Consider the following 20,865-nt stretch of genomic DNA (forward strand, 5'->3'; position numbering starts at 1 on the left):
TTCTATGTAGTAGTAATTCATATATACGTTAATTCTAGTGAAATCAAACTAAAATTAACCAGTAGCCTGTTGCTATGGCATTTAAGCTGTTTCTATTCTTGGTTTTTTGTTGTTGTTTTTGCTTTGTTTTGTTGGTTTAGTATTAGTATTTCCTGCTTTTTTGGTTTTTTTGGCAAAGCAAGCACTCTTACCACTTGAGCCACATCTCCAGCCCTGGTTTAGTATTTCTACATCTTTGCCCAGATCTCTTTTTTTCCCTCCACATTTTTATGTCACAGTCCAACTCCCCCTACCCCCAACACACACCGAGTCCCCAGTGATCCGAGGTTTGAATTCAGAGCCTCACACTTGCTAGGGAGACACTCTCACTTGAGCCAACATGCCCCAGTCTCCACTTGTCAGTTCTTGCTCTTGTTTCATAAACTATTGGAGTCCTATTCAGAAAGTCATCAGGTGTTTTCCCTTATAAGGTTCAGATTTTCAGGTCTTACATCAAGGTCTTTAATCCATTTAAACTGATTTTTTTTTTTTTTTTTTTTTTTGTATAGGATGAGAGCTAGGTAGGGGTCTAGTTTCAGTCTTCTACATGTGGTTTTTTTTTTTTTTTTTTCTTTTTTGGCAGCCTTGGGGTTTGAACTCAGAGCCTCATGCTTGCTAGGCAGGCACTCTACCACTTGAGCCACTCCATGCCCAGTCTTCTACATGTGGGTATCCAGTTTGCCCAACACCATTTTTCAAAGAAACTGTCTTTTTTCCAATGCATGTTTTGGCACCTTTGTCACATCAGGTGGTTGTAGCTATGTGAGCTTATTTCTAGGTCTGCTATTACTTTTTTTTTTTCCACCATTGGAACAACTAGAGTTTGAACCCAGGGCTTTGAACTTGGCACTCTACCTCTTCAGCTGGGCCTCTAACCTCTATTATTGTTTAGGTTGTTTTTTTTTTTTTTGCTTTTTGAGACAGTCTCACTATGTAGCCCAAACTGGCCTTGAATTCATTATCCTCCTGCCTCAGCCTCCCAACTGATGAGATTCTAAGTGTGTGCCACCATACCTGGATCTTGTATTTGAGGGAGGGGAGGTGGTACTGGGGTTTGAATTCAGGGCTTTGTGCTTCCTAAGTAGGCGCTCTAGGCACTTGAGCCACAACCCCAGCCATACCACACCTGGATCTTTACATACATCTTTATTTCTTAGGAAGGACTTTTGAAAGAAGAATTTCCAAGACCAAAAATAAAAACACGTTAATGGCTTTTTAGTGTATTTTATATCTCCCATCAGAGATTTGGTGTTTCTTTATTTGTTAATTTTAAATCTTTAAAGATTTTTTTTCCCTTAAATAGGCTATTAAAATATTTTCAGAAGTCACAAAGATCATACCAATAATACTTCCTGCAATTATGTATGAGCAAATGAGAATTGTGAAGATGTAACTCCTCTCTTATTTTGTGTTGTTTTATAGTTTTATCTTTTGGATTCCTTTAAAGATGTGATTGAGTTTGTGTAGAAATGTTTTGCAAGAAGGTTTTTGAGAGAAGTGGCTTGCAGTCTATGCTTGCATGTTGGATTTCATTCTACATAAAACAGAAAGCCTTATAATAATGTCCTTCGCATGTCCTCACGGTCCTCTTGATTTTCCTACCTTCACTGGTTTCCTTCTCCGTGGTTTCCTTTGCTGTTTGTCCACATTTCCATAATCATTTCCTCTGCCCTGAGAGCTAATTCCTCAAATCTGTTTTTTCTTTCATATCAAAACTCCTTCGTTGATCCCTAATGTTATACTTTACATTATCATCTATTTACTGATGTCAAAGTGTGTGTTTCTAGACTTGGCCTCCCCTTTGCATTTAACTTACTTACTTACCTATCCATTTGACATCTTCCTTTGTATATCTAAAATTTGTGCAAAACTGAACTCTTAATATCCCCTCTCACCCTATTTCTGCCTTTTGTATAATCCTTCACAGTTCAGTACCTGGCAGTATTTTAATTCCTTTGCTGAAGCCAAAAAGTTCATAGTCTTTCTGGTTCTTTCCTTTCATTTCCTAAATGAAACACGATTTACCATCAGTAAATCATGTTGGCCTCATACTCAAAATCTATCCAAATCCTGACTATATCTCACCACTTGCCATCCTAGTTCAAGCCACATTTGTTTCCCATTATCTTGTAGTAGTCTGCTATCTTCAGCTTTTGCATTTTTCTGCTAGAACCTACTTCACAGAGTGATCCTGTTAAACACAGGTCAGCCCATGGCATTCTTCTGGGTGAAGCCCACCAATGGCTATTTTACTCAGTAAAAAGCAAACTGTTTACAGTGGCTTCAGAGCCTTGTGTGTGTGATCTGCACACGCGCGTGCACACGCACACACACACACACACACACACACACACACGCCCCACACTCCGGCTCTTTCCATCTATCTGATTTCGTTTTTTGCTACACCTCCCTCCCCAATCATTGTACTTTAAATGCCAGCTTCCTCCCTATTCCTAAAACAAACAAACATAGGCTTGTGTAGTCTTTGTAATTGTTCATACTTTTTTGCTAGAGTTCTCCATGGCTTCCTCCCTCCCCTCCTTCCTTCATATGTTTATTCAACTTTCACTTTCTCAATGAGGCCTTCTCTGACCACTTTATATAAGATAGCATCCTTCCCCCTGTCCAGTTGTACCCCCACACCCTTCACTTCCTATCTCCCTTACCCTGCTTTTTCTCCATAGCTTTTACCAATATCTCATGAACAGTAAATTTACTTTCTCATTCATTCTGCTGATTTTCTTAACACCTACCCCTCTGCATCCCACGCGTGAGGGTAGGATCTTTGTTTTGTTCATTTGTAGTATCCTCAGAGTCTAGTGTCATATACATAAAATGTGCCCAGAAAAATTAGTATTTGTTAAGTTAATCAAATATCTTTTAAAGTAAGAAATGTAATGTGGGAAATCAGACATATATGTAATATTTAAAGCCATGGGCATGGAAGCAATCTTCAGGGAAGAGAATTCATAGAGAAGAGGGCTATAGAAGGGACTGGTATATCCAGTCCATAGCCAAGTTTTTTGAAAGAGGTTCTGTATGAATAGAGTTTCTCCATTCTCATCTTGCTTCTTTCTTCCCCTTTTTCTGACTATACTCCATATATATGGATTTCCTTTCAGTTCATTGAGTGACCCAAGCATCTTTATTCTCACAGGGCCTTTCATACCTGCTGATCTGCTTGGATAGATTTCCTGTTCTTTACTATATGCCTTACCTAGCTGATTCTTCCTTACCTTTTAGGTGTGTGCTTAAAGGGCATGTCTTCAGAGAAATCAAATCTGAGCCACTAATCGATATAATCTTTAATATACTGTATTGCATAGTAGTTTGCTTTTCTTATATAGTACCTATCACAATTTCTAATTCTACAAGTCTTTTGGATAATTACATGAAGTTTCTGTCACCCCCACTCCACGCACACACTGTGAAACCTCCTTGAAACCTGTTTTCATTGACCACAGTGTCCCCAGCATCTAGGTGCCAAAAGACTGAGTGAATAAGTGAGTGAGTGCTGCCAGAAGAGTATCTGGTTATCCTGATAACAGTGAGAGTAAATTGCTTCGAGTTTCTTCTCTGTTCTGGTTTTCACAAACAGTAAAAATCCTAGTATCTAAATATATCAACGATACACTGACATTTCCTCAGCTTCTCTTTTTAACTTTGATACCTTGCTTATTTCACGCTTTTCTCTTGTGTTTGAAAACCCTGCCAGCATGCATTTTTAATCAGATCTTTACTTTTTCTTTGTTTATGATTTTGGTCTTCCATTAGGCATGTGTTCGATGGAATAATATATCTGGTCATCAAGAAGATGACAGAATCTTAGCTAAGTGTTCTACTTAAAGTAGACTACGTTAATCTGTAAATTTTTATTATTTTGCACCCTTCAAGCTTGGCAGTATGGTTATAATAACAATTGTATCATCTGTTGCAGTTGTTGAAAGTGATACATTGACAATTGAGTCTGGACCACTTTCTAGTGAAGATAAACCACTTTCATGTAAAACAGACTTTGGAAAAGAACAAGGTATTTCTTTTTCTCACATCCTTGTATTACACTTGCTAGGCTCATCAGGTCTTTCCCCAGTAAGATTAAATGTAATAAATGAACGACAGGGCATTGTAGTGGGTTCAGAATTCTAAGTGACTGAAACTAATTTTTGTTTTGGGGATTCCCACAGAAGTAAATGAGACTCTGCCTGGCACGACTGTCGCTCAGAGCTCAGTTCTACTTCATCCTCAAGAAGAAGCAGTCAGTTAGAACATCAGCAAGGCAGAAACAGGTCATTTGAAATTTTAGTTTTAAATGTTGCTTTCTTTTTCTAGGTACTGTGATTTTGTTTGAATCATGTAATTTGTCTTACTTTCCAGCTGTTTTTGATTTCATGTTTTTCTAGTTTGTCTTACATAAACATTTGATAAAATGTTATTTTGTTTTCACTTACACTATTGATTTAACCCTTACTGTGTCTGCTTTATATTTTATATTTTAAACCTTTTATAAGGTTTTTTTTTTAAGGCAGAGACTCTCTTTAAAAAATTCAGTTGATCCTAGCTGGCCACAGGTGGCTTACTCCTGTAATTCTAGCTACTTGGGAGGCTGAGATCAGGAGGATCAAGGTTTGAGGACAGCCCCAGGCAAATAGTTTGCAAGACTCCATCTCTTAAAATAACCAGAGCAAAATGGACTGGTGGTGTGTCTCAAGTGGTAGAAAACCTGCTTTGCAAGTGCCTGCTCTGCAAGTGCAAATCCGTGAGTTCAAGCCCCAGTCCAACCAAAAGAGAAAAAAGTTCAGTTGATCCTGTATTGTTTCTGACACAGTGCCTTAAGTATTTGTTGAAGTACCAAGTCCTCGTCATAATGTTAGATACTAAATGGGCCTTGTAATCCCAAAAGATTTTTGAAAAGTAGTGTTTTAAAGGGGAAAAAAGCTTTTTGCTTTCTTTTTGTGGTGCTGGCAAGCACTCTACTACTGATTGAGATCATTCATTTTTCACCCCTTAATACATCAATATCTTTTGCTTTTTTTTTTTTGAGGCTGGTTCTTTCTACATAGCCCATGCTGGGCTTGAACAGTAAGTTCATGTGGCCTCTGCATGCCTGGCTTCAATATGTATTTCTTAATAACAAGGACATCCTCTCACATAATCATACTACAGATATTAGATTCAGGACGTTTACCGTTGATCCAGTACTTTAATCTATATTCATTTCTAATTCAGTCAGCTGGCAGTATTTTTATAGGATTCTTTCCCTCTGGGATGGGATCCAGTCTGAGATTATAAACTGTATCTAGTTGTCATGTCTGTACTCCCCTTTAGTCTGGAGGAAGGAGTTGCTTTGTTTTGTTTTCTTGAGACATGGTCTTTTTTTTTTTTTTAGACTCCCTTGTTTCTTTTTTGTTTTCATTTTTCTTTTATTATTCATATGTGCATACAAGGCTTGGTTCAGGCTGAACTTCAATTCATGATCCTCCTGCCTCCCGAGTGCAAGGATTACAGTCGCATTCCATCATGCCAGCCTCCACAACTACAGGTTTGGTTTCATCTATACTTATTTAATTGAGATGGTACTGGGATTTGAACTCAGGGCCTCACGCTTACTAAGCAGGCACTCTACCTCTTGAGTCACTTCACCAGCCCTGTTTTGTGTTAGGTATTTTCGAGATAGGGTCTTGAGAACTCTTTACCCAGGGCTGGCTTTGAAACCTCATCCTCCTGATCTCTGCCTCCTGAGTAGCTAGGGTGACAGGTGTAAGCCACTGGCTTCCAGCTTCTGCTTGTAGTAAATGATTTCTTTTCAATTGAGAAGTGGGATTCTCTGAGCTAGTATTTCCTAGAAGTTTTCTAATCTAGAATGGTGGTATCCAGTAGCCCTTTTCATAACGATAATGTGATGTTCCATATCATATGCCCAGTGTGGTAGCTGCTAACCAGGTGAGCTGTTGAATACTTAGTGTGACTAGTGTAGCTAAAGTACCGAACTTTAAATTTTAATTTGAATTAATGTAAATTTAAACAGTCACATGTGGTATGGGAATGTAGCTTAGTGGTAGAGTGCTTGCCTAGCATGCATGAAGCCCTGGGTTCCATCCCTAGCACCACAGAAAATATAGAAACAAAAAACTTAAATAGTCCTATTTAGCTAATGATATCTATTAATAATACAGTTCTAGTGTTGCCACAAGCCTGTAGGTAGTCTAAATTCAGTGGCTCCTGTCGCAGAGGAGCTTGCTATAGCCATTATTGCCTGATTGAGAATAAGGAAGGGATCAGGCTGAGACATTTTTTATTTTGAAAACAAAATCATTCCTCATTAACTCTAATAGAAGTGCTCTTTATAAAACTGCAAATGCATTCCTTTTTCCACTTATTTAGTAAACATTTATGTGTCAGAGACTACACTAAGTACTGCATTTGGCAGGCAACAAAAGACTAGTCCTTTGGCTTCCAGATAGAAATCAAAGTATTACAGAAGGCCTCAATATTTAATTTTTTTAGTAATCATTCATATAAATAAAGAAGTGAGTTTATAGATGTGAACATGGAATTTGGCTGCTCAGTGTTGGTAGCTGGAGGTGGTTCTTTGTGGTGATCACGGTTTTCCCACACTCCCAAAAAACAGAAGTAGTTAATATGATTATTTCTTCTTTTCTCTCTGCTCCTTTATACTTCTCTCCCTTTTTTCTTTTCCTCTTTTCCCATCTCTTCCTCCTGTCATCCTTTGGCAGTGCTAGCAACACTTCATAGATAATAGATCCACTTGCTGACAAGACCTATTTCTTTTTTAATGTAATGCATATAAAGTTTCTTTTGTATGAGCTTGTTGTTAACAGATCAATAGTATTTTTTATCACCTAGATAATGGAAATAGAAGAGCAAAAGCAAAAGCAGTTAGAATTACTGGAACAAATTGAACAACAAAAGTTAAGATTAGAAACTGATTGCTTCAAGGCTCAGCTGGAAGAAGAAAAAAGAAAAAATATTCAACAGACTAAGGTAGGATGCAGGAAATCTCATCCCTATATAAACCATTGCGAGGGGGTCAAGAAATATGGTCATGACAGTCAGAAAGTTAAATGCCTTTCTGTTTATTTGACCGTTTAATAACCTACATTTGCAACAACCTGTGGATTTTTTCTTTAGTTTCTGTTGAGCACTAATATAGGTAAGACTGTGATTTGTGGGAAACGTGTATGTTGAGCTTTTTGGACTCCGCACTAGTTGTGTTAGCTGGTCTCACTGAGGTGTTGTATGAGGTAGGGTATTGCTGTGTAGCCCAGCATGGTCTCCATTCTCCATTGTCCTGTGTCAGCCTCCCAAGTGCTGCATTCAGGCATGTGCTACTGTGCTGGACTTTTTTCTGTTTTTTGTTTTATTTAATTAACTTATTTGTAATGTTTAGAGCTGAGCAGACATCACCACTAGATAAGTTTGTTTTTAAGAACACTTGGTGCTTTTACTTATTATTACAGTGCTGGGGATTGAAGCCAGGATCTTGTGCATGCTAGCCAAACACTCTACCACCAGTCTACATTCCTAGTCCCACGTGCCTAATTATAAAGTACAAAGCTACATGAAAATGTATAATTACAGAACATTATATGAGATATTTTAGTACTTGCTTCCAAAGTGTGTCTTGTAATTAGTTTTTTCTTCTTTAGGTTGGCACTGCTCTGGCATCATGCACTGTTATTTCTGATGAAGATGGACATAGGCAGATGATTCGTAACTATCAACAGCAGCTTTTACAACAAAACAGGTATTAGTTTAAGCATAATTTCTGTGTGACAGTGTGCTGTGTCTTCAGGATTTATTATATGGTTTATGTGAGACTCTAGCTGGGAGTCTCCGTATCCCAAGATAGGTTGGGATAGAGATTTCCCCAAGGGCAGTAGGAGTGTTGTTCCCTTTCCATCATGATCATAGACAGTCCTAGATTGCTGTTTATTAAATTGAATTTATAAACACTTGAGAATGTAAGACATTTTTCGTTCATTAAAAAAAATAATAATTACTTGTTTTTCTACTTGTTTTTGATAGGTTACACAAGCAATCTGTTGAAACTGCCAGGAAACGATTACTAGAGTATCAAACTATATTAAAAGGAAGGTATCCATCCATGTCAGCCACATCTTTGATATCTGATTCTGTTATATCAATACTACGACAGAAATCTGAAAAACATACTGCTACATCAGAGCATTGGAATCAAAGTCAGAGACTCAAGTTAAGTCTTAACATGCAACCCATACAGATTTCTAAATTAGAACAAGATCATATTCAGGTACCAGGACAAAATCACTTTCCACAAAGACAGATAAAAACAACAGAAATAGTAAGAACTTCAGATGTTTTAGCCAACATAGAATCACAGGAATATCTAAGGCAGTTCTCTAAGACTGAAACACAACAGAGAGACTATAAATTGGTCCCTAAAGATTCTCATAAACTTTCAGGGGCTTTGTCATATGATCAGCCACAGATATTACAGGGTGCTATAGAAATACCTGAAACACTTAGGGTACCAACTTTTCAAGCTTTAGAATCTCAACAAATATTATCAGATGACAGTGAAAATATATCCTCTAAGCTCACTGAACCATCTTCATTCCTACCACTGGCACCTGAACATTCTTTTACTTTTCTCCCTGTTAAAGTTGAGTCTGGAAAAACTCAGGAACCCCTTTCAATCATAAACAAAAGTACAGTTTCCATAGGCCATTCTCCAATCAGCCAAATACACGATCATCCTTTGACATCCTCAGAGACTATCGCAGCCCAGCAAGGTCATTTGAAGGCCCTTCAAAAACAGTTAGAACTACAGAAGAGTATTCTTCAGGCAAGATAGGAGCAGCTGCTTTTGTATAAACAAAAAGAACTGGAAGAACACACTGGTCTCTCTGCACTCCACCCCGTGGTGGCTATAGATTCATGTGCTTTACTGAGTTCTGCCAAAGCTGAACCTGGGAGATTCCAGGATTCTTCTCCAGCCAACAGAGCTTCTGTGCTCCCCTCAGGTAATCCTGCGCTTGCACAATGGGAGGACAGGCTTTTGCATTTTTCACAGCCTATGGTATTGCAGCAAAGTAATTTAAAATTTCTCCAAGAACATTTGAATATTCAGAGGGATGTCCTTCAGGCTAGGTGCAAAGCCCAGGAAGTCTTACTTGTACATAAACAGAATGAATTGGATGGAAAGCTATGTTCTGAACAGGCTGAGCCCTCTTTTCTGCCACAGCAAGTAACTCAGCACATGTTTACTTTACTACCTTTCGCTAATACAAAATCTAAAGAGAAAGGGCTTTTCTCAAGCCAGTCTGAAATCTCAGGATCTCAGGATGGATCTTCGAGTTTCCTACAGCCGTTCCCACCTCTATCTGATAACTTTAAGTTGTTCCAAGAACAGCAGACCACACAGAGGGATATGCTTCAGGTTAGACCTGATGCTCAAGTGGAATTACTTTTACATAGACAAAGGAATTTGAGGGACAATATGCCTGTCTCACCAGCTCAACATTTAGACGCTTCTCAAGCTTCTACCGAAGCTGAGCCTCGGAGATTTCAGAACATCATTCCCTCGAGCCATTTGATAATTCCAACATTTCAGGATAAGTCTCTTAGCTTTCCACAGCATGGTCTGTCAAGGCAAGAAAATTTGACAACATTCCAGGAACAGTCACATATACAGAGGGTAATACTTGGAGCTAGACAAGGAACTCAGGAATTTGTATATAAACAAAGTGAACTGGAAAAAGGAATTTCTTCTGAGCAGCCTGGCACCTCCTCTTCATCCCAGGCAGCTGAATTTGAAGGTTTACAGAAGTTTATGTCGATCAAGAGTAACAGTACAGGTCCTTTAAGCCATTCTAAGATTCTAAGACTTCAGGAAAGTTTTTTGAGATTTTCACAAGATACACTACCTATACAAGGTCATTTGAAAGAACACCAAGAATGTCTAGCCACAGAGAAAGAAGCCTTTCATTTTAGCCAGAAAACCCAAGATAATACATCTTCTGAACAAACTGGCTTATCTTCATTCATACCCCAATCAGGACAGCTTTCATTTATATCCTTACCTTCTGCCTACTCTGGTACAACCCAGGAACAAACTGGCTTATCTTCATTCATACCTCAGTTAGGACAGCTTTCATTTACATCATTACCTTCTGCCTACTCTGGTACAACCCAGGAACCTGTTTCAATAGACAGTAATAATAAAATAACTGCAAGCTATATTCAGATCCCAGAATTGCAGGACAGGCTTTCGAAGATAGCACAGTGCATCAAGCCTCAACAAGGTAATTTGAAGGCACTTCAAGAACAAGTAGCTGCACAGAGGGAAACCATCATTCAATCTAGATGGGTAGCTCAGGAAGAAATACTTTTACATAAACAGAGACGTTGGAAGGGAAGACTATCTCCTGAACAGGTCGGTACCTCTTCCTCACAGCATTCATTTGCTTCATTACCTCTTACTGAATCTGAAAGAACTCAAGAACTTTGTCCAACTAACAGTAATAATACAACCTCCTGAAGTCATTCCGAGACGCTGATTTCTCCTGATAGGCTGCTGGGTTTATCACGTACTGTTTTATCTCAACAAGATAATTTGATTGTACTTCAAGAACACTTGCATGCACAGACAAGTTCTTTTCCTTCTGTTAAAAAAAGCCAGAAAGAATTAGTGTTGCCCAGACAATTTAAATTTGAGGAAAAGGTATCTTCTGAACATTTTATCCAGTCTCACCATGGTGATTTGAAGACGCATCAGCAGCACTTAGATGTACAAAGGAAAGCCATTCAATCTGGACAGGAACTCCAAGAAGAACTGCTTTTGCAAAGATTAAGTAAATTGGAGAAAAGGGTATCATCGGAGCAGGTCAGTTCCTCTTCATTTTCATCCCAGGTAGCCCTGCCTGTTGCTGACTCTGAAGGAACCCAAACGTCTTTCCAAACCAAAAGCAGTGATACCGAGATCCCAAGGCAATCGGATAGGCTTTTGAGCCCTTCACAGCCTATTCTGCCTCAGCAAGGGAATTGGACAGTGCTGTTGGACTTAGAAAGGGAGGTGTGTCCTAATGAGAAGCCCCAGGCAGAGCTTTTAAACAAACAAAATAAATCTGCTGGGTATGCTGTCCCCTCTTTATTGCTATCCAAGGAAACAGATCATTCATTCATTCCACTGCCTTTTGCAGAAGCTAAATCTAAAAGCATTTGTGAGTTGTATTCTAAAAATGAACATGCAGCTCCCTCAGGTGATTCTGTGACACCAGCGTTTCAAGATAGGCTTTTGAGTTATTCACAGCCTTTCTCAGCTCAGCAAGATAACGTGGGTCTTAAGAAGCAGTTGGATCTACAGAGAGTCTTGCATTATAGTCAAAAAGCCCAAGAAGAATCGCTTGTACTGAGACAAACAGCATTGTAACAGCAGATACAGAAACATCAAGAGACCCTGAAGGATTTCTTTAATAATGGTCAGATATGTTTTAGACTTAAATACCTTAGTATTAAACAGTAGAGGTTTAAACCTGACTCACATTTAATTCTCGGCCTACAAGTGTTGAATTATTGAGAGTAAGTGATTTGATCTCACCTGTGCTTTTATTTTCTACCCTAAACAATGTAGAAATTAAAATTCATCTACCTCATGGTGTTTATGAGATTAATAGTTAGAACCCAACTAATTTTAAATGCTAACACCATGAAAGAATATAAACTTTTGTTGTTTGTTTGCCTTTGTGTGCTGGGATGGAGCCTAGGGACTTGTGCTTGATAGGTAAACACTGTAAACTGAGCTACATGCCCAGTAAGAATAGATGTTTTGTTTTTTTGTTTTTTTGTTTTTTGTGGTACTGGGTTTTGAACTGAGGATGTTGTGCTTGCTAGACAAGTACTTTACCATTTGAGCCACACCTTGTATATAGTTTCTTATTTGATACTTTGTTATAAGGAATTTTAAGTTTACTATAGATTAAAATTGTAGACATAACTGGTTAGCAGAAAGTTTCTTATGTCATAGCAAACCTTGGGTTCTTTATAGCACTTTGTTGACATTATATGTGAATCAATTCAATACTCTCTTTTTCCTTAATTGACATTGCTTTCACTTGTTAAAAAGCTAGCATGGTTGTAGGCTGATGTAGAGCTGGACCTGCATCTGAATTGTTGAGAAGACTGGCTTAGTCACTCAGACAGTTACCATAGTTCTTGGAAGACAAGAGGGCTTTCTCCTGAATATGAATGTATCCATGTTGTAGTCGGCCATTTCTTAAATTCATTATTTAAGTGTAAACAGAGTTCTACAACTCTTTGAAGTTCGGGAGAACTTGGGTTGAGTCCAAGAGAAGTTAATGCCTGTTTAAAGCAGAGAGGAATACCCAGGTATAATCTCTTGTGGAGAGGTATAGAGGAAGCTAAGTTTTTATGTCCAGGGCTGTGAGTGGTTGTACTTCTCAATGGGAAGATCAATTTTTTAATATTAGAATCATATCTCATGTTTTATCTATGAATAAAATTGTAGTCATGTGAGTGATGGAACTAGTTATTTGCTCAAGGTTCTAATGTAAGAAGGGAGATCTAAATGTAGTGCACTCCTCACATAATCTCAACATGTGTCATCCCCACTCTCATCTGTCCACTTTTTCAGGCAAGTCAGCCTACAGTTGAAACTGGTTTAAGAATGCAGAAGATGGAGCAGCTCAGAGAGTGCCTTCCAAATATTCAAGACTTACCAAGAGATGATCAGGAAAGCAATAGTTACGCAGATCGGAACACCTCTGATAATAACCATCTGCTTTCAGAAGCTGCTAGTGCCTCACAACAGAGTAAGGTGATTGCATTTATTGTAATTCTGCTGATTATTTTTGCTTTCATCCCCTGCAGTCTGCTGTTTGGAGAATAATATGGTTGATCTTCATTGTGCTTAACTTGTTCTCTCGGTAGGTGAGCATCTGGACAAAGAACCAAGTAGAAATGCCTCAAAACCACCTATAGCCAGTTAAATGTGGACTGGACTTAAACCAACATGAACTTAGTGCTATACAAGAAGTGGAATCACCAGCAAGTGGCAGACCTTCTACACCAGGTGAATAGATGGTTGGATGAAAGTTTTTTAATGCTTTGCCAGTTTTCTACATTTTTTTCAGGATACCAAAATTTATCTACGACACTTAGCCTTTGACTACTTGTGAGAAGAAAAGTTTGGTTTTTTTGTTTCTTTTTGGTGGTAGTAGGGTTTGAACTCAGGACCTCGTGCTTGCTAGGCAGGTGCTCTACCACTTGAGCCATGCTCCCAGCCCAAGGAGAAACTTTTTTTACTTAAAATAGTTTTTAAAACTTAGATTTAAAAAACGTACCATTAAGTAACTATTTTTTTTTTAAATTTTATATAAGGGGAGACCATTTTACAGCAGACAAAAATCTTCACTATCCCATATTCTGACACTCTTATTCCCTCTGCTTCCATTCCTGTCTTTCTTCTAAACATGTTTAAGATGTGACTCAGTTCTTTTTTCTCTTTTTCCTTGCCACTTTTCTACTTTAATACTCTTCCTGATTTTCTTTTCACTGCTGATTATGATGTTTAAAATCCTTAGGAACTGGGCATGGTGCTTTGAGCCTGTGATCCCAGCTACTCCAGAGGTGGAGAGTGGAAGGATTAAAGTTCAAGGTCGATCTGGGTAAAAGGTTATCAAGACCTATCTCAACAAATAAGCAGAGGATGATGGAGCTTGGTGGTAATGTGCCTGTGATCACAGCTAGGCAGCAAGCCCTAAGTAGAAGGAGGCCACAGTGGGAGGTCAGCCCCTAACAAGAAAGCCAAGGCCCTACCAAAAAATAAGTAAAACAAAAAAGGGTTGACAGTATAGCTCAGGTGGTAGAGCACCTGCCAAGGAAAGCAAGGCCCTCAGTTCCCTACTGCCAAAAAACCCCCAAAGGAATCCTGGCTTTAAGGATAATTAGAACAAACCATACTCCCTTACCATATTTCTTACCTATAAAAATTCCAACCTGCAGTATTTTGTAAGCAGTTCTTTGAATTTCATAATCTTTTTTAGATTTCAGACTCAATCAAATAATTTTCTTGATCAGAGTTATTAAAGCAAATCTTTTTTCTTGGAGTAGTGAGGTTTGAACTCAGGGACTTAACACTTGCAGGCAGGAGCTCCACCACTTTAGCTGCACCCCCCAGCCCTTGCTTTAGTTCTGTTTTGAATAGGATCTTCTTTATGCCAGGGCCAGCCTAGACCAAGAGCTATTTATGCTTCCCATGACTCAGGGATGACAAACGTGCATCACTATGCCCAGCTGTTGGTTGAAATGGGTTGGCCTTGAACCTCTGTCCTCCTCAGCTCTGCCTTCCAAGTAGACTGAAAAGCACAGAGAGATAGACAAAGACATGGCTCAACATCAGCACACGTTCATTCAGGAGAAGAAACCTGCAGAGGGATTCTCCAGCCAGAGAGCTAGAGTCCACTGTCACTTACAGACTGGGGGGTTTTATAGGAAAGGAAGGACCTAGTAACGGGTCAGGGAGGATTTCCCATTGTGACTTGTCCATTGTCCATTGCTAGGGGTAATCAAGGAACTGGGCCTTGTGTCCTGATACAGGTGCTAGGAACCAGGGCATTTCATTTATAGACCAATGGCAAGAATAGGAGTTGCTGGGGGCAGTCGAGCTAGGGCTTTTGTTCTGGCACAGGTGCTAGGAAATAAGATGTTTCCCTTGGAGTGTCCGTCTCTGTGGGAGGTCAAACAGTTTACGATGGCCTAAGTGATGTCAAGTTGAGACAGCTAAGATGTGAGGCATTGTGCCCAGTTAGCAAATCTCTCTTTTTTTTTTTAAAAGGAGTGTGTGTAAATGAGCTTTTTTATATTTCTTAGCAACATACATAGAAGTATTGTGTTACAATTAACTGTTTTGGTCTTCAGCCTTTTTCTGTTTGAGAGAATTAAGGAAGATGGAAATTCAGAGTAAGTCTTAAGAATCATTGCACTTTCTGCTCTTTTATTATATCTTGTGGAACTTACAGAGTAATGATTTTATTTATTCCTAGGCTTTGGAAGCTTTTTTAACTGTTTTGCATTTGATAAACCACAGCTGTTGAGGAATTGAACAGTTCGCCTAATTCAGAATGGCTATGAGGGAATCCTCAAAAATGTCATCTTGTATAAAGGAAAATCAATTTATCTCCTTTGTCTTTCAGCTCCTCCCTACCACCTTTGGTGAATAGAACTCAGATGGGAAGGCTTGGCCTTTCCCTTGGCTATACCCTTCTCCAACACCCAATAAATAAGTCACCAAATTTCAATTCCACTCTGTGAACTCCTAAATTTGCCCAGTTCTTTCCATTTCCACTACTACTTACTTACTTCAGGCAGTCATTTTTTTCTTGGATGAGTACCATTACTCCCAGTGTTTTCCTAGTTTCCAGTTTCTGTAGAATGGATGGCTATCCTTCTACATTCTCTTAATACCTACACCTCTAAATACAATTTTCTGTGAAGTTGACACTGTTTCCTCTGCCATGAAAACCTTTTTAGTTGAAAGTTGGATGGCTTTACCGAGGTCCTTTTTTTTTTTTAGAGCCTCATGCTACTGGGCAGGCACTTGAATTATGCCTTTAGTCCTTTTTTGCTTTAGTTATTTTTTCAGATAGGGTCTTGCATTTTTGCCTGGTGCCTCAGACCTAGAGATGATCCTCCCTATGGCCTCCCTTGTAGCTAGGATCAACGCTCACTTGAGCCATCATGTCCGGTTTGCTGGTTGAGATGGGCATCTTGCTCTTTTTTGCCTGGTTATCCTCCTGATCTCCACTGAACAGCTGGGATTACAGGTGGTAAGCAAGGTCATTCTTAGAGCAAAGTGTTATTTGCTTGAAGAGGGGGGATATAAAACTGGTTTGGGAGTGGAGGTGAGAAAACTTCCTTTTTAAAATGTGTACATTTAAAAAGCACAGCTATACATTGTATCTGTAGTTATTAAACTTTGATTCGGGTCCGCCAGATAGAGAGGTGGGGAAAAATCTAAGTAGACTCTTTGGGGGTTGACAAAGTTGAAAATGTTGATCTGTATAATCTTCCAAGTCTTCCTTTCCCCAGTAGTTCATTTATTTTGCTTTTGCTCTCTGTGCAGATTTCCTTAACTCTTTTATCCCAATATGCTGGACTTTTGTTTTGGTTATCAAATTGTATTTTCAAGAGGTTCTTTTTTTCTCTTGTTTTTCATGTATAATGTTCTGCTATTGTTTCATGAATGCAGAATATTTAAATTTTTTTTCTTTGTTGAGAGTGCTGGGATTTTAAACTCCAAACGTTGAACTTGCTAGGCAGGTGCTCTACCACTTGAGCCATGCCCCAGCCCTTTTTGATTTAGTTACTTTTCCAAGAGGGCCTCATGTTTACATTTTTAGTTGTTGATTTGGGTTCTGCTTTTCTCATTTTGAGTTGGTGGGTTTTTTTTCCCCCCTGTATGTGTGTGTGTGTGACTTTTGTCTAATAGTTTACAGGCTTTCTTCTGTATATTTGAGTGAGATGCTGAGGACTGTATGGAGGTCCTATGGATGGATTCTTATTTAATTGCTGGACTTCATGGGGAATGGTGTGACTTTTTCATCAAGGACCCTCAATGTAATATCTATAGTTCTTTTTCTTTGTAAAGAAAGATCCTCTAATGACAGCAAAAGCCTGACTTAAGTGTTAGAGAGCCAGAATTGGGGGCCTGAGTTGATGCAGACTTTCTTTACTAACCCTGATTTTCCTTATGGCATTCTGTCACTCCCTTCTACACTTTCCTTCTTTCTGTGCCTCATCACCCTGAACTCGGAGCGTATTAAATTCAGTTTCTCCAGAAGATAAACTTTCAGTCTCCTCTGGGGATGATGTTGAAGGACAGGGATAGCAGGAGACCGGAAGATCTAATGTTCCAAGTACATAGTTTTAAACATTATCTGTGTTTTTTGTCCCTGAAAATGAGTGTCTTCCTTTTGTAATACCTGGTGCCTTTAATTCCCAAGTTTTTTTCTGGGTTCTGCACAGTAAATTAGCTTACTTCCTTACAGTATTGCACATTCCTTTGATTACTTATTTTTGTGTCAAAGCATAACATTCAGAGGTGCTTATTTCAGTGATTTATCAGTAAAATAAGTCACTGAAATCAGATAAACAACTGAAATAACCATGTAACCAACACCCAGGACAAGAACTGGAACATTGGAGGGTCCTTTATGGGGCTTTCCTCATGCCCTCCTAATTACTATTCCCTAAGCTCCTATTTTGTTGTGGCTATTTTTGAACTTTATGTCTATCATTTATGCATATTATATCTTAAACACTACTGATAGTTACTAGATCCAGGTATTTTTTTTCATGTGATTAATCACCACTGATACATAATCGAGTAAGGTAGTAGGGATATCATTAAAATCTTAGTAAAATTTAAAATAAAGGCCTGACTGAAAGATAAACAGTCATTATTTTTCTTCTACATAAGTGGGGTCTTTAAGAGTTTAGATTTTTACCTAATTATCTAAATTGCCATTTTAGTTTTAACTCACTCAGGAAACTTAAGTGGAAATTTAGTAAGTCAATTTTTTTTACTACTTCTCAGGTAAACCAAATTTTCTTCAAGACAGAGACCCCATAAGGGTCTCAATAAGCCGAGAACAAAGTTTCCTTGGGAGTCCACTTGCTCATGACCCGTTTGGTTGTCAACAACTACCTGTCCAGAAGGCATCAAAAGTGATGACTCTGATGAAGCAGGTGAGAGGTAAAGAAATTGAAAGTGGAATTATGCACAAGGATACATGGACAAAAAAGAATTGCTGTAGGGTTATTTGTGATAGTGACTGTATGGTACACCCATACTCTGTTGTTCTATGCATAAAAAATTACCTGGGCTGGTAGTCATCAGTGTTGATACAGGCTTACCTTTGTTGGAGATGTGGTTTCATTTTCTATTCTGTATGCTCATATATTGTAGATTTTTAAAATAAGCATGTATTTATGTTTGTACAGAAAATTGAGGGACTTGAAGTAAATTGAAAATAAGTAGCTTTGCTTTTAAAATGTTTTATTAAATAAATACCAACAGGAAGTATATCAGGATGAGTTTATGTAGTTGGCAGCTCCATAAATTTTATGTTTAAGCCTATTTGTAAGAGTCCACATTGTAAGTCAAGTATTATGAGATATTTTAAAAATTCTCTCTGTGGGATTCTAAATGAGCTGCTTCATTTGTAAATATTTGGAAAATAATTGTAAGGAACTTTAAATCAATTAATGCTACTACCTGGTAATAACCGATGGTAATTTTCTTGCTTTTGGGTGTATACATGTATACAGAAAGCTATTTTCTGTGTAATATTGCTTACTGACCTTACAGAGTTGTAGCACTGCTCTGTTATATGTGACACACCTCTTAAATGGTTAACTTTCTACCCAGATTTCTTAATTTTAGCTGTCACATATATTCAGATAATTGGTATCGTAGCTATATCTGTAGTTAAATAGAATGAGATGATTTTCTTCTTGAGGGTTTATAGAAAAAAATTGACTTTAGCATCTTCTTTTTGAACTGTAGGTTAAAGTAAACATAACATACAGAATTTCTAGTACATTATAATTCTTATTTTAAAATAAAACTGTTACATCATTCCTTTAGATTACGCCAGCGTATACTTGTATTTTCCTTTCATCTATATGTCCTCTAGCCAAAGACTCCCAGGAATATACTATAGTTGAACAGAACTTGGGTGTCTTGACCTGTTCAGGCATGGAGGGAAAACGCACACCAAAAGCAAACATGAATGAGACTTCTTAATAAAAGGGTATTAGAAAAAAATTACAATTATCTGTCATCTTAAAGGTTCTTTATCTGCAGATCAAAAATAATTTGAAAGGCTGTGGTACAGCCCAGTGGTAGGGCACTTGCCTAACATGCATGAGGCGCAGAATTTGATCCAGCGGGAATTTGCTGGCGCTTTCTGCAGTGAAGGGGTAGCTGCAGGGCGGGCGGGGGGCGGGTAAGGGGGACTTGGGGACCGCGCTGAGCGCCCGGGAAGCGCCGGAAGGACAGGCGCTGCTCCGCGCGCCGCTCTCGCCCTCCCGCGAACTGGATGTGGGCAGCGGTGACCGCAGAGACCTCGGGGACCCCTGCGCAATGTGGCAATGGAAGACGCAGGGTCTGAGTCCCCGGCAGCGGCCGTGTGAGCAGAGCAGGAGAAGCAGCAGCAGGTCTGTCAACCAGAGCCCGAGCCCGAGCAGCCCGCGGCCAGCAGTGTCCTCGCGAACCCAGAGCCCAGTCGCGCCGGGAGTCCGCAGCAGCAGCGGCGCGCCAGGCCGCCCGGGAAGCCTCGGTCCCCACGGCGGCGGCAACATGGCCTCGGCTTGTAACGCCGCCAAGTGCCAGGACCGCGGTGGCGGAGGTGGCGGCTGCAGCGGGACCCTGGGCCGGCCGGCTGGCTGGCAGCGGCAGGCGCAGACGGACCGGGGGACTGCGCCGCGCCGCAGCTGGACAGGGACTGTCTGCACCGGCCCAGCTACTGCGAGGCCGCCTTCGCTCTGGGGGGGAGGGGAGAGGGACGGAGTTGGAAAAAAAATCGTAAAGCGCAGAGTGGAACGCATGTTTGCAAAGTAGATTAATGCTGCCTTGCGGGTGGGGGCTTTTTAAATGGAATTATTCTGGGGCAAGGCTGCATTTTGTGGGCAGAAAGAAGCCATGTGTTTTAAGAGCGTGGATTTGATGGGAGGGGCCGCGGGAGCTCTCCGAAGAGTCCTGCCAGTCGTTTTATCCGCGAGCCTCAATTTGGGGGTTGTAAATTTAAAATAGATTTCTTCCCCTGAGATGAAGACAACTTACATTCTTTTGGTGATACAGGTTTTTTTTTTTTTTTCTTCCTTTCTTTTGAATTCGTGTTGGTTGGTTTCCTAGTTATCTTTTTTGTAAAGAATCCTGTTTGGAAACATTTTAACCCTTTAAACGCTACTTTGGGCTTTTTTTTACAAAGCGTTGTGAGGGCCCCAGAACAACCTGGCGCACTCCTATACTACCAGGTAGGAGACAAAATTTGGAAGCTGACGGGTTACAGTTCTTTGGTTGCCTTTGAGGATGATCTGGGGAAGACTGATTTCCAGAATATTTTGTTTTGCAAGCTTATAATGGAATATTTAGTTGCGAAGTAATTAAAATAATAATTCCAATAATTAAGACCAGGAAAAAAAAAAGCGTTCACTTCCAAAGTTCCATGTGCAGTTCATCTGATGACACTACTGTGTTAGATCAGTTACGAGTACAGCATAGTACTCCATGTGGTTCACCCTCTAGTGAGAGCTCAAAACTAGAAAGCAGAGAAGAAAGGTTGGGCTTTGAAGAACTTTCAAAAAGAGAGATTGATACAGTATTACAAAGTCAAGGACTCACAGAAGATAAAAATATAACCTGTAGGGTTTTAGCTGTAAATCCACATGGAGAAGAAATGGACTCTCAATTATGGGCAAGAACAGTGGAAATGGGAACTTCAATTCAGACACCAAGTGAAAAATATTTTGAGAATTCAACTAAGGAAACTCCAAAAGCCCTAAGAAACCTATCTCAACTAGCACAACTAGAGCCCCTTAGAAGTCCTGAGTCATTTTCATTCCAGAGCTCAATTCCAGTCTGGGTAAGTGACATCTCTCATGTAAATAGAACTCAAGCTCCTTTTCAGGAGAAACTTAAATGCTAAGAGAAGCAACAACCATGAAAAAACTCCAGAATGAATTCATTGTTAACCTGCTTGGTTCTCCAAGTCATTTGTAGGACTTTGTGGTAGAGCACCTGCC

General features: G+C 39.4%; 1 protein-coding gene across 10 annotated transcripts in view; it reads left to right on the plus strand.

Moving 5' to 3' along the window:
- The window catches only part of LOC109678738 (centrosomal protein of 295 kDa-like), a 35,008-nt gene that overhangs the window by 12,804 nt on the left and 1,339 nt on the right, over positions 1-20,865 (plus strand). For 3 of the 10 annotated variants that reach the window (XM_074056229.1, XM_074056234.1, XM_074056226.1), the window contains 6 exons: positions 3,977-4,069; positions 6,904-7,041; positions 7,707-7,804; positions 8,086-12,874; positions 12,988-13,129; positions 17,654-17,805. Coding sequence is in view for 5 of the 10 variants with exons in the window: in XM_074056226.1 (XP_073912327.1) it covers positions 6,907-7,041; positions 7,707-7,804; positions 8,086-8,893 (1,041 nt within the window). In the remaining 5 variants the exon portion in view is untranslated. Of the gene's footprint in view, positions 1-3,976; positions 4,070-4,223; positions 4,326-6,886; positions 7,042-7,706; positions 7,805-8,085; positions 12,875-12,987; positions 13,130-17,653; positions 17,806-20,865 lie in introns of all 10 variants that reach the window. The other 7 variants (XM_074056225.1, XM_074056224.1, XM_074056232.1 and 4 more) reach the window with 7 other exon arrangements.

Source organism: Castor canadensis, chromosome 15 (genome assembly GCF_047511655.1).
Source record: "Castor canadensis chromosome 15, mCasCan1.hap1v2, whole genome shotgun sequence".
NCBI classification, from domain to species: Eukaryota; Metazoa; Chordata; class Mammalia; order Rodentia; family Castoridae; genus Castor; species Castor canadensis.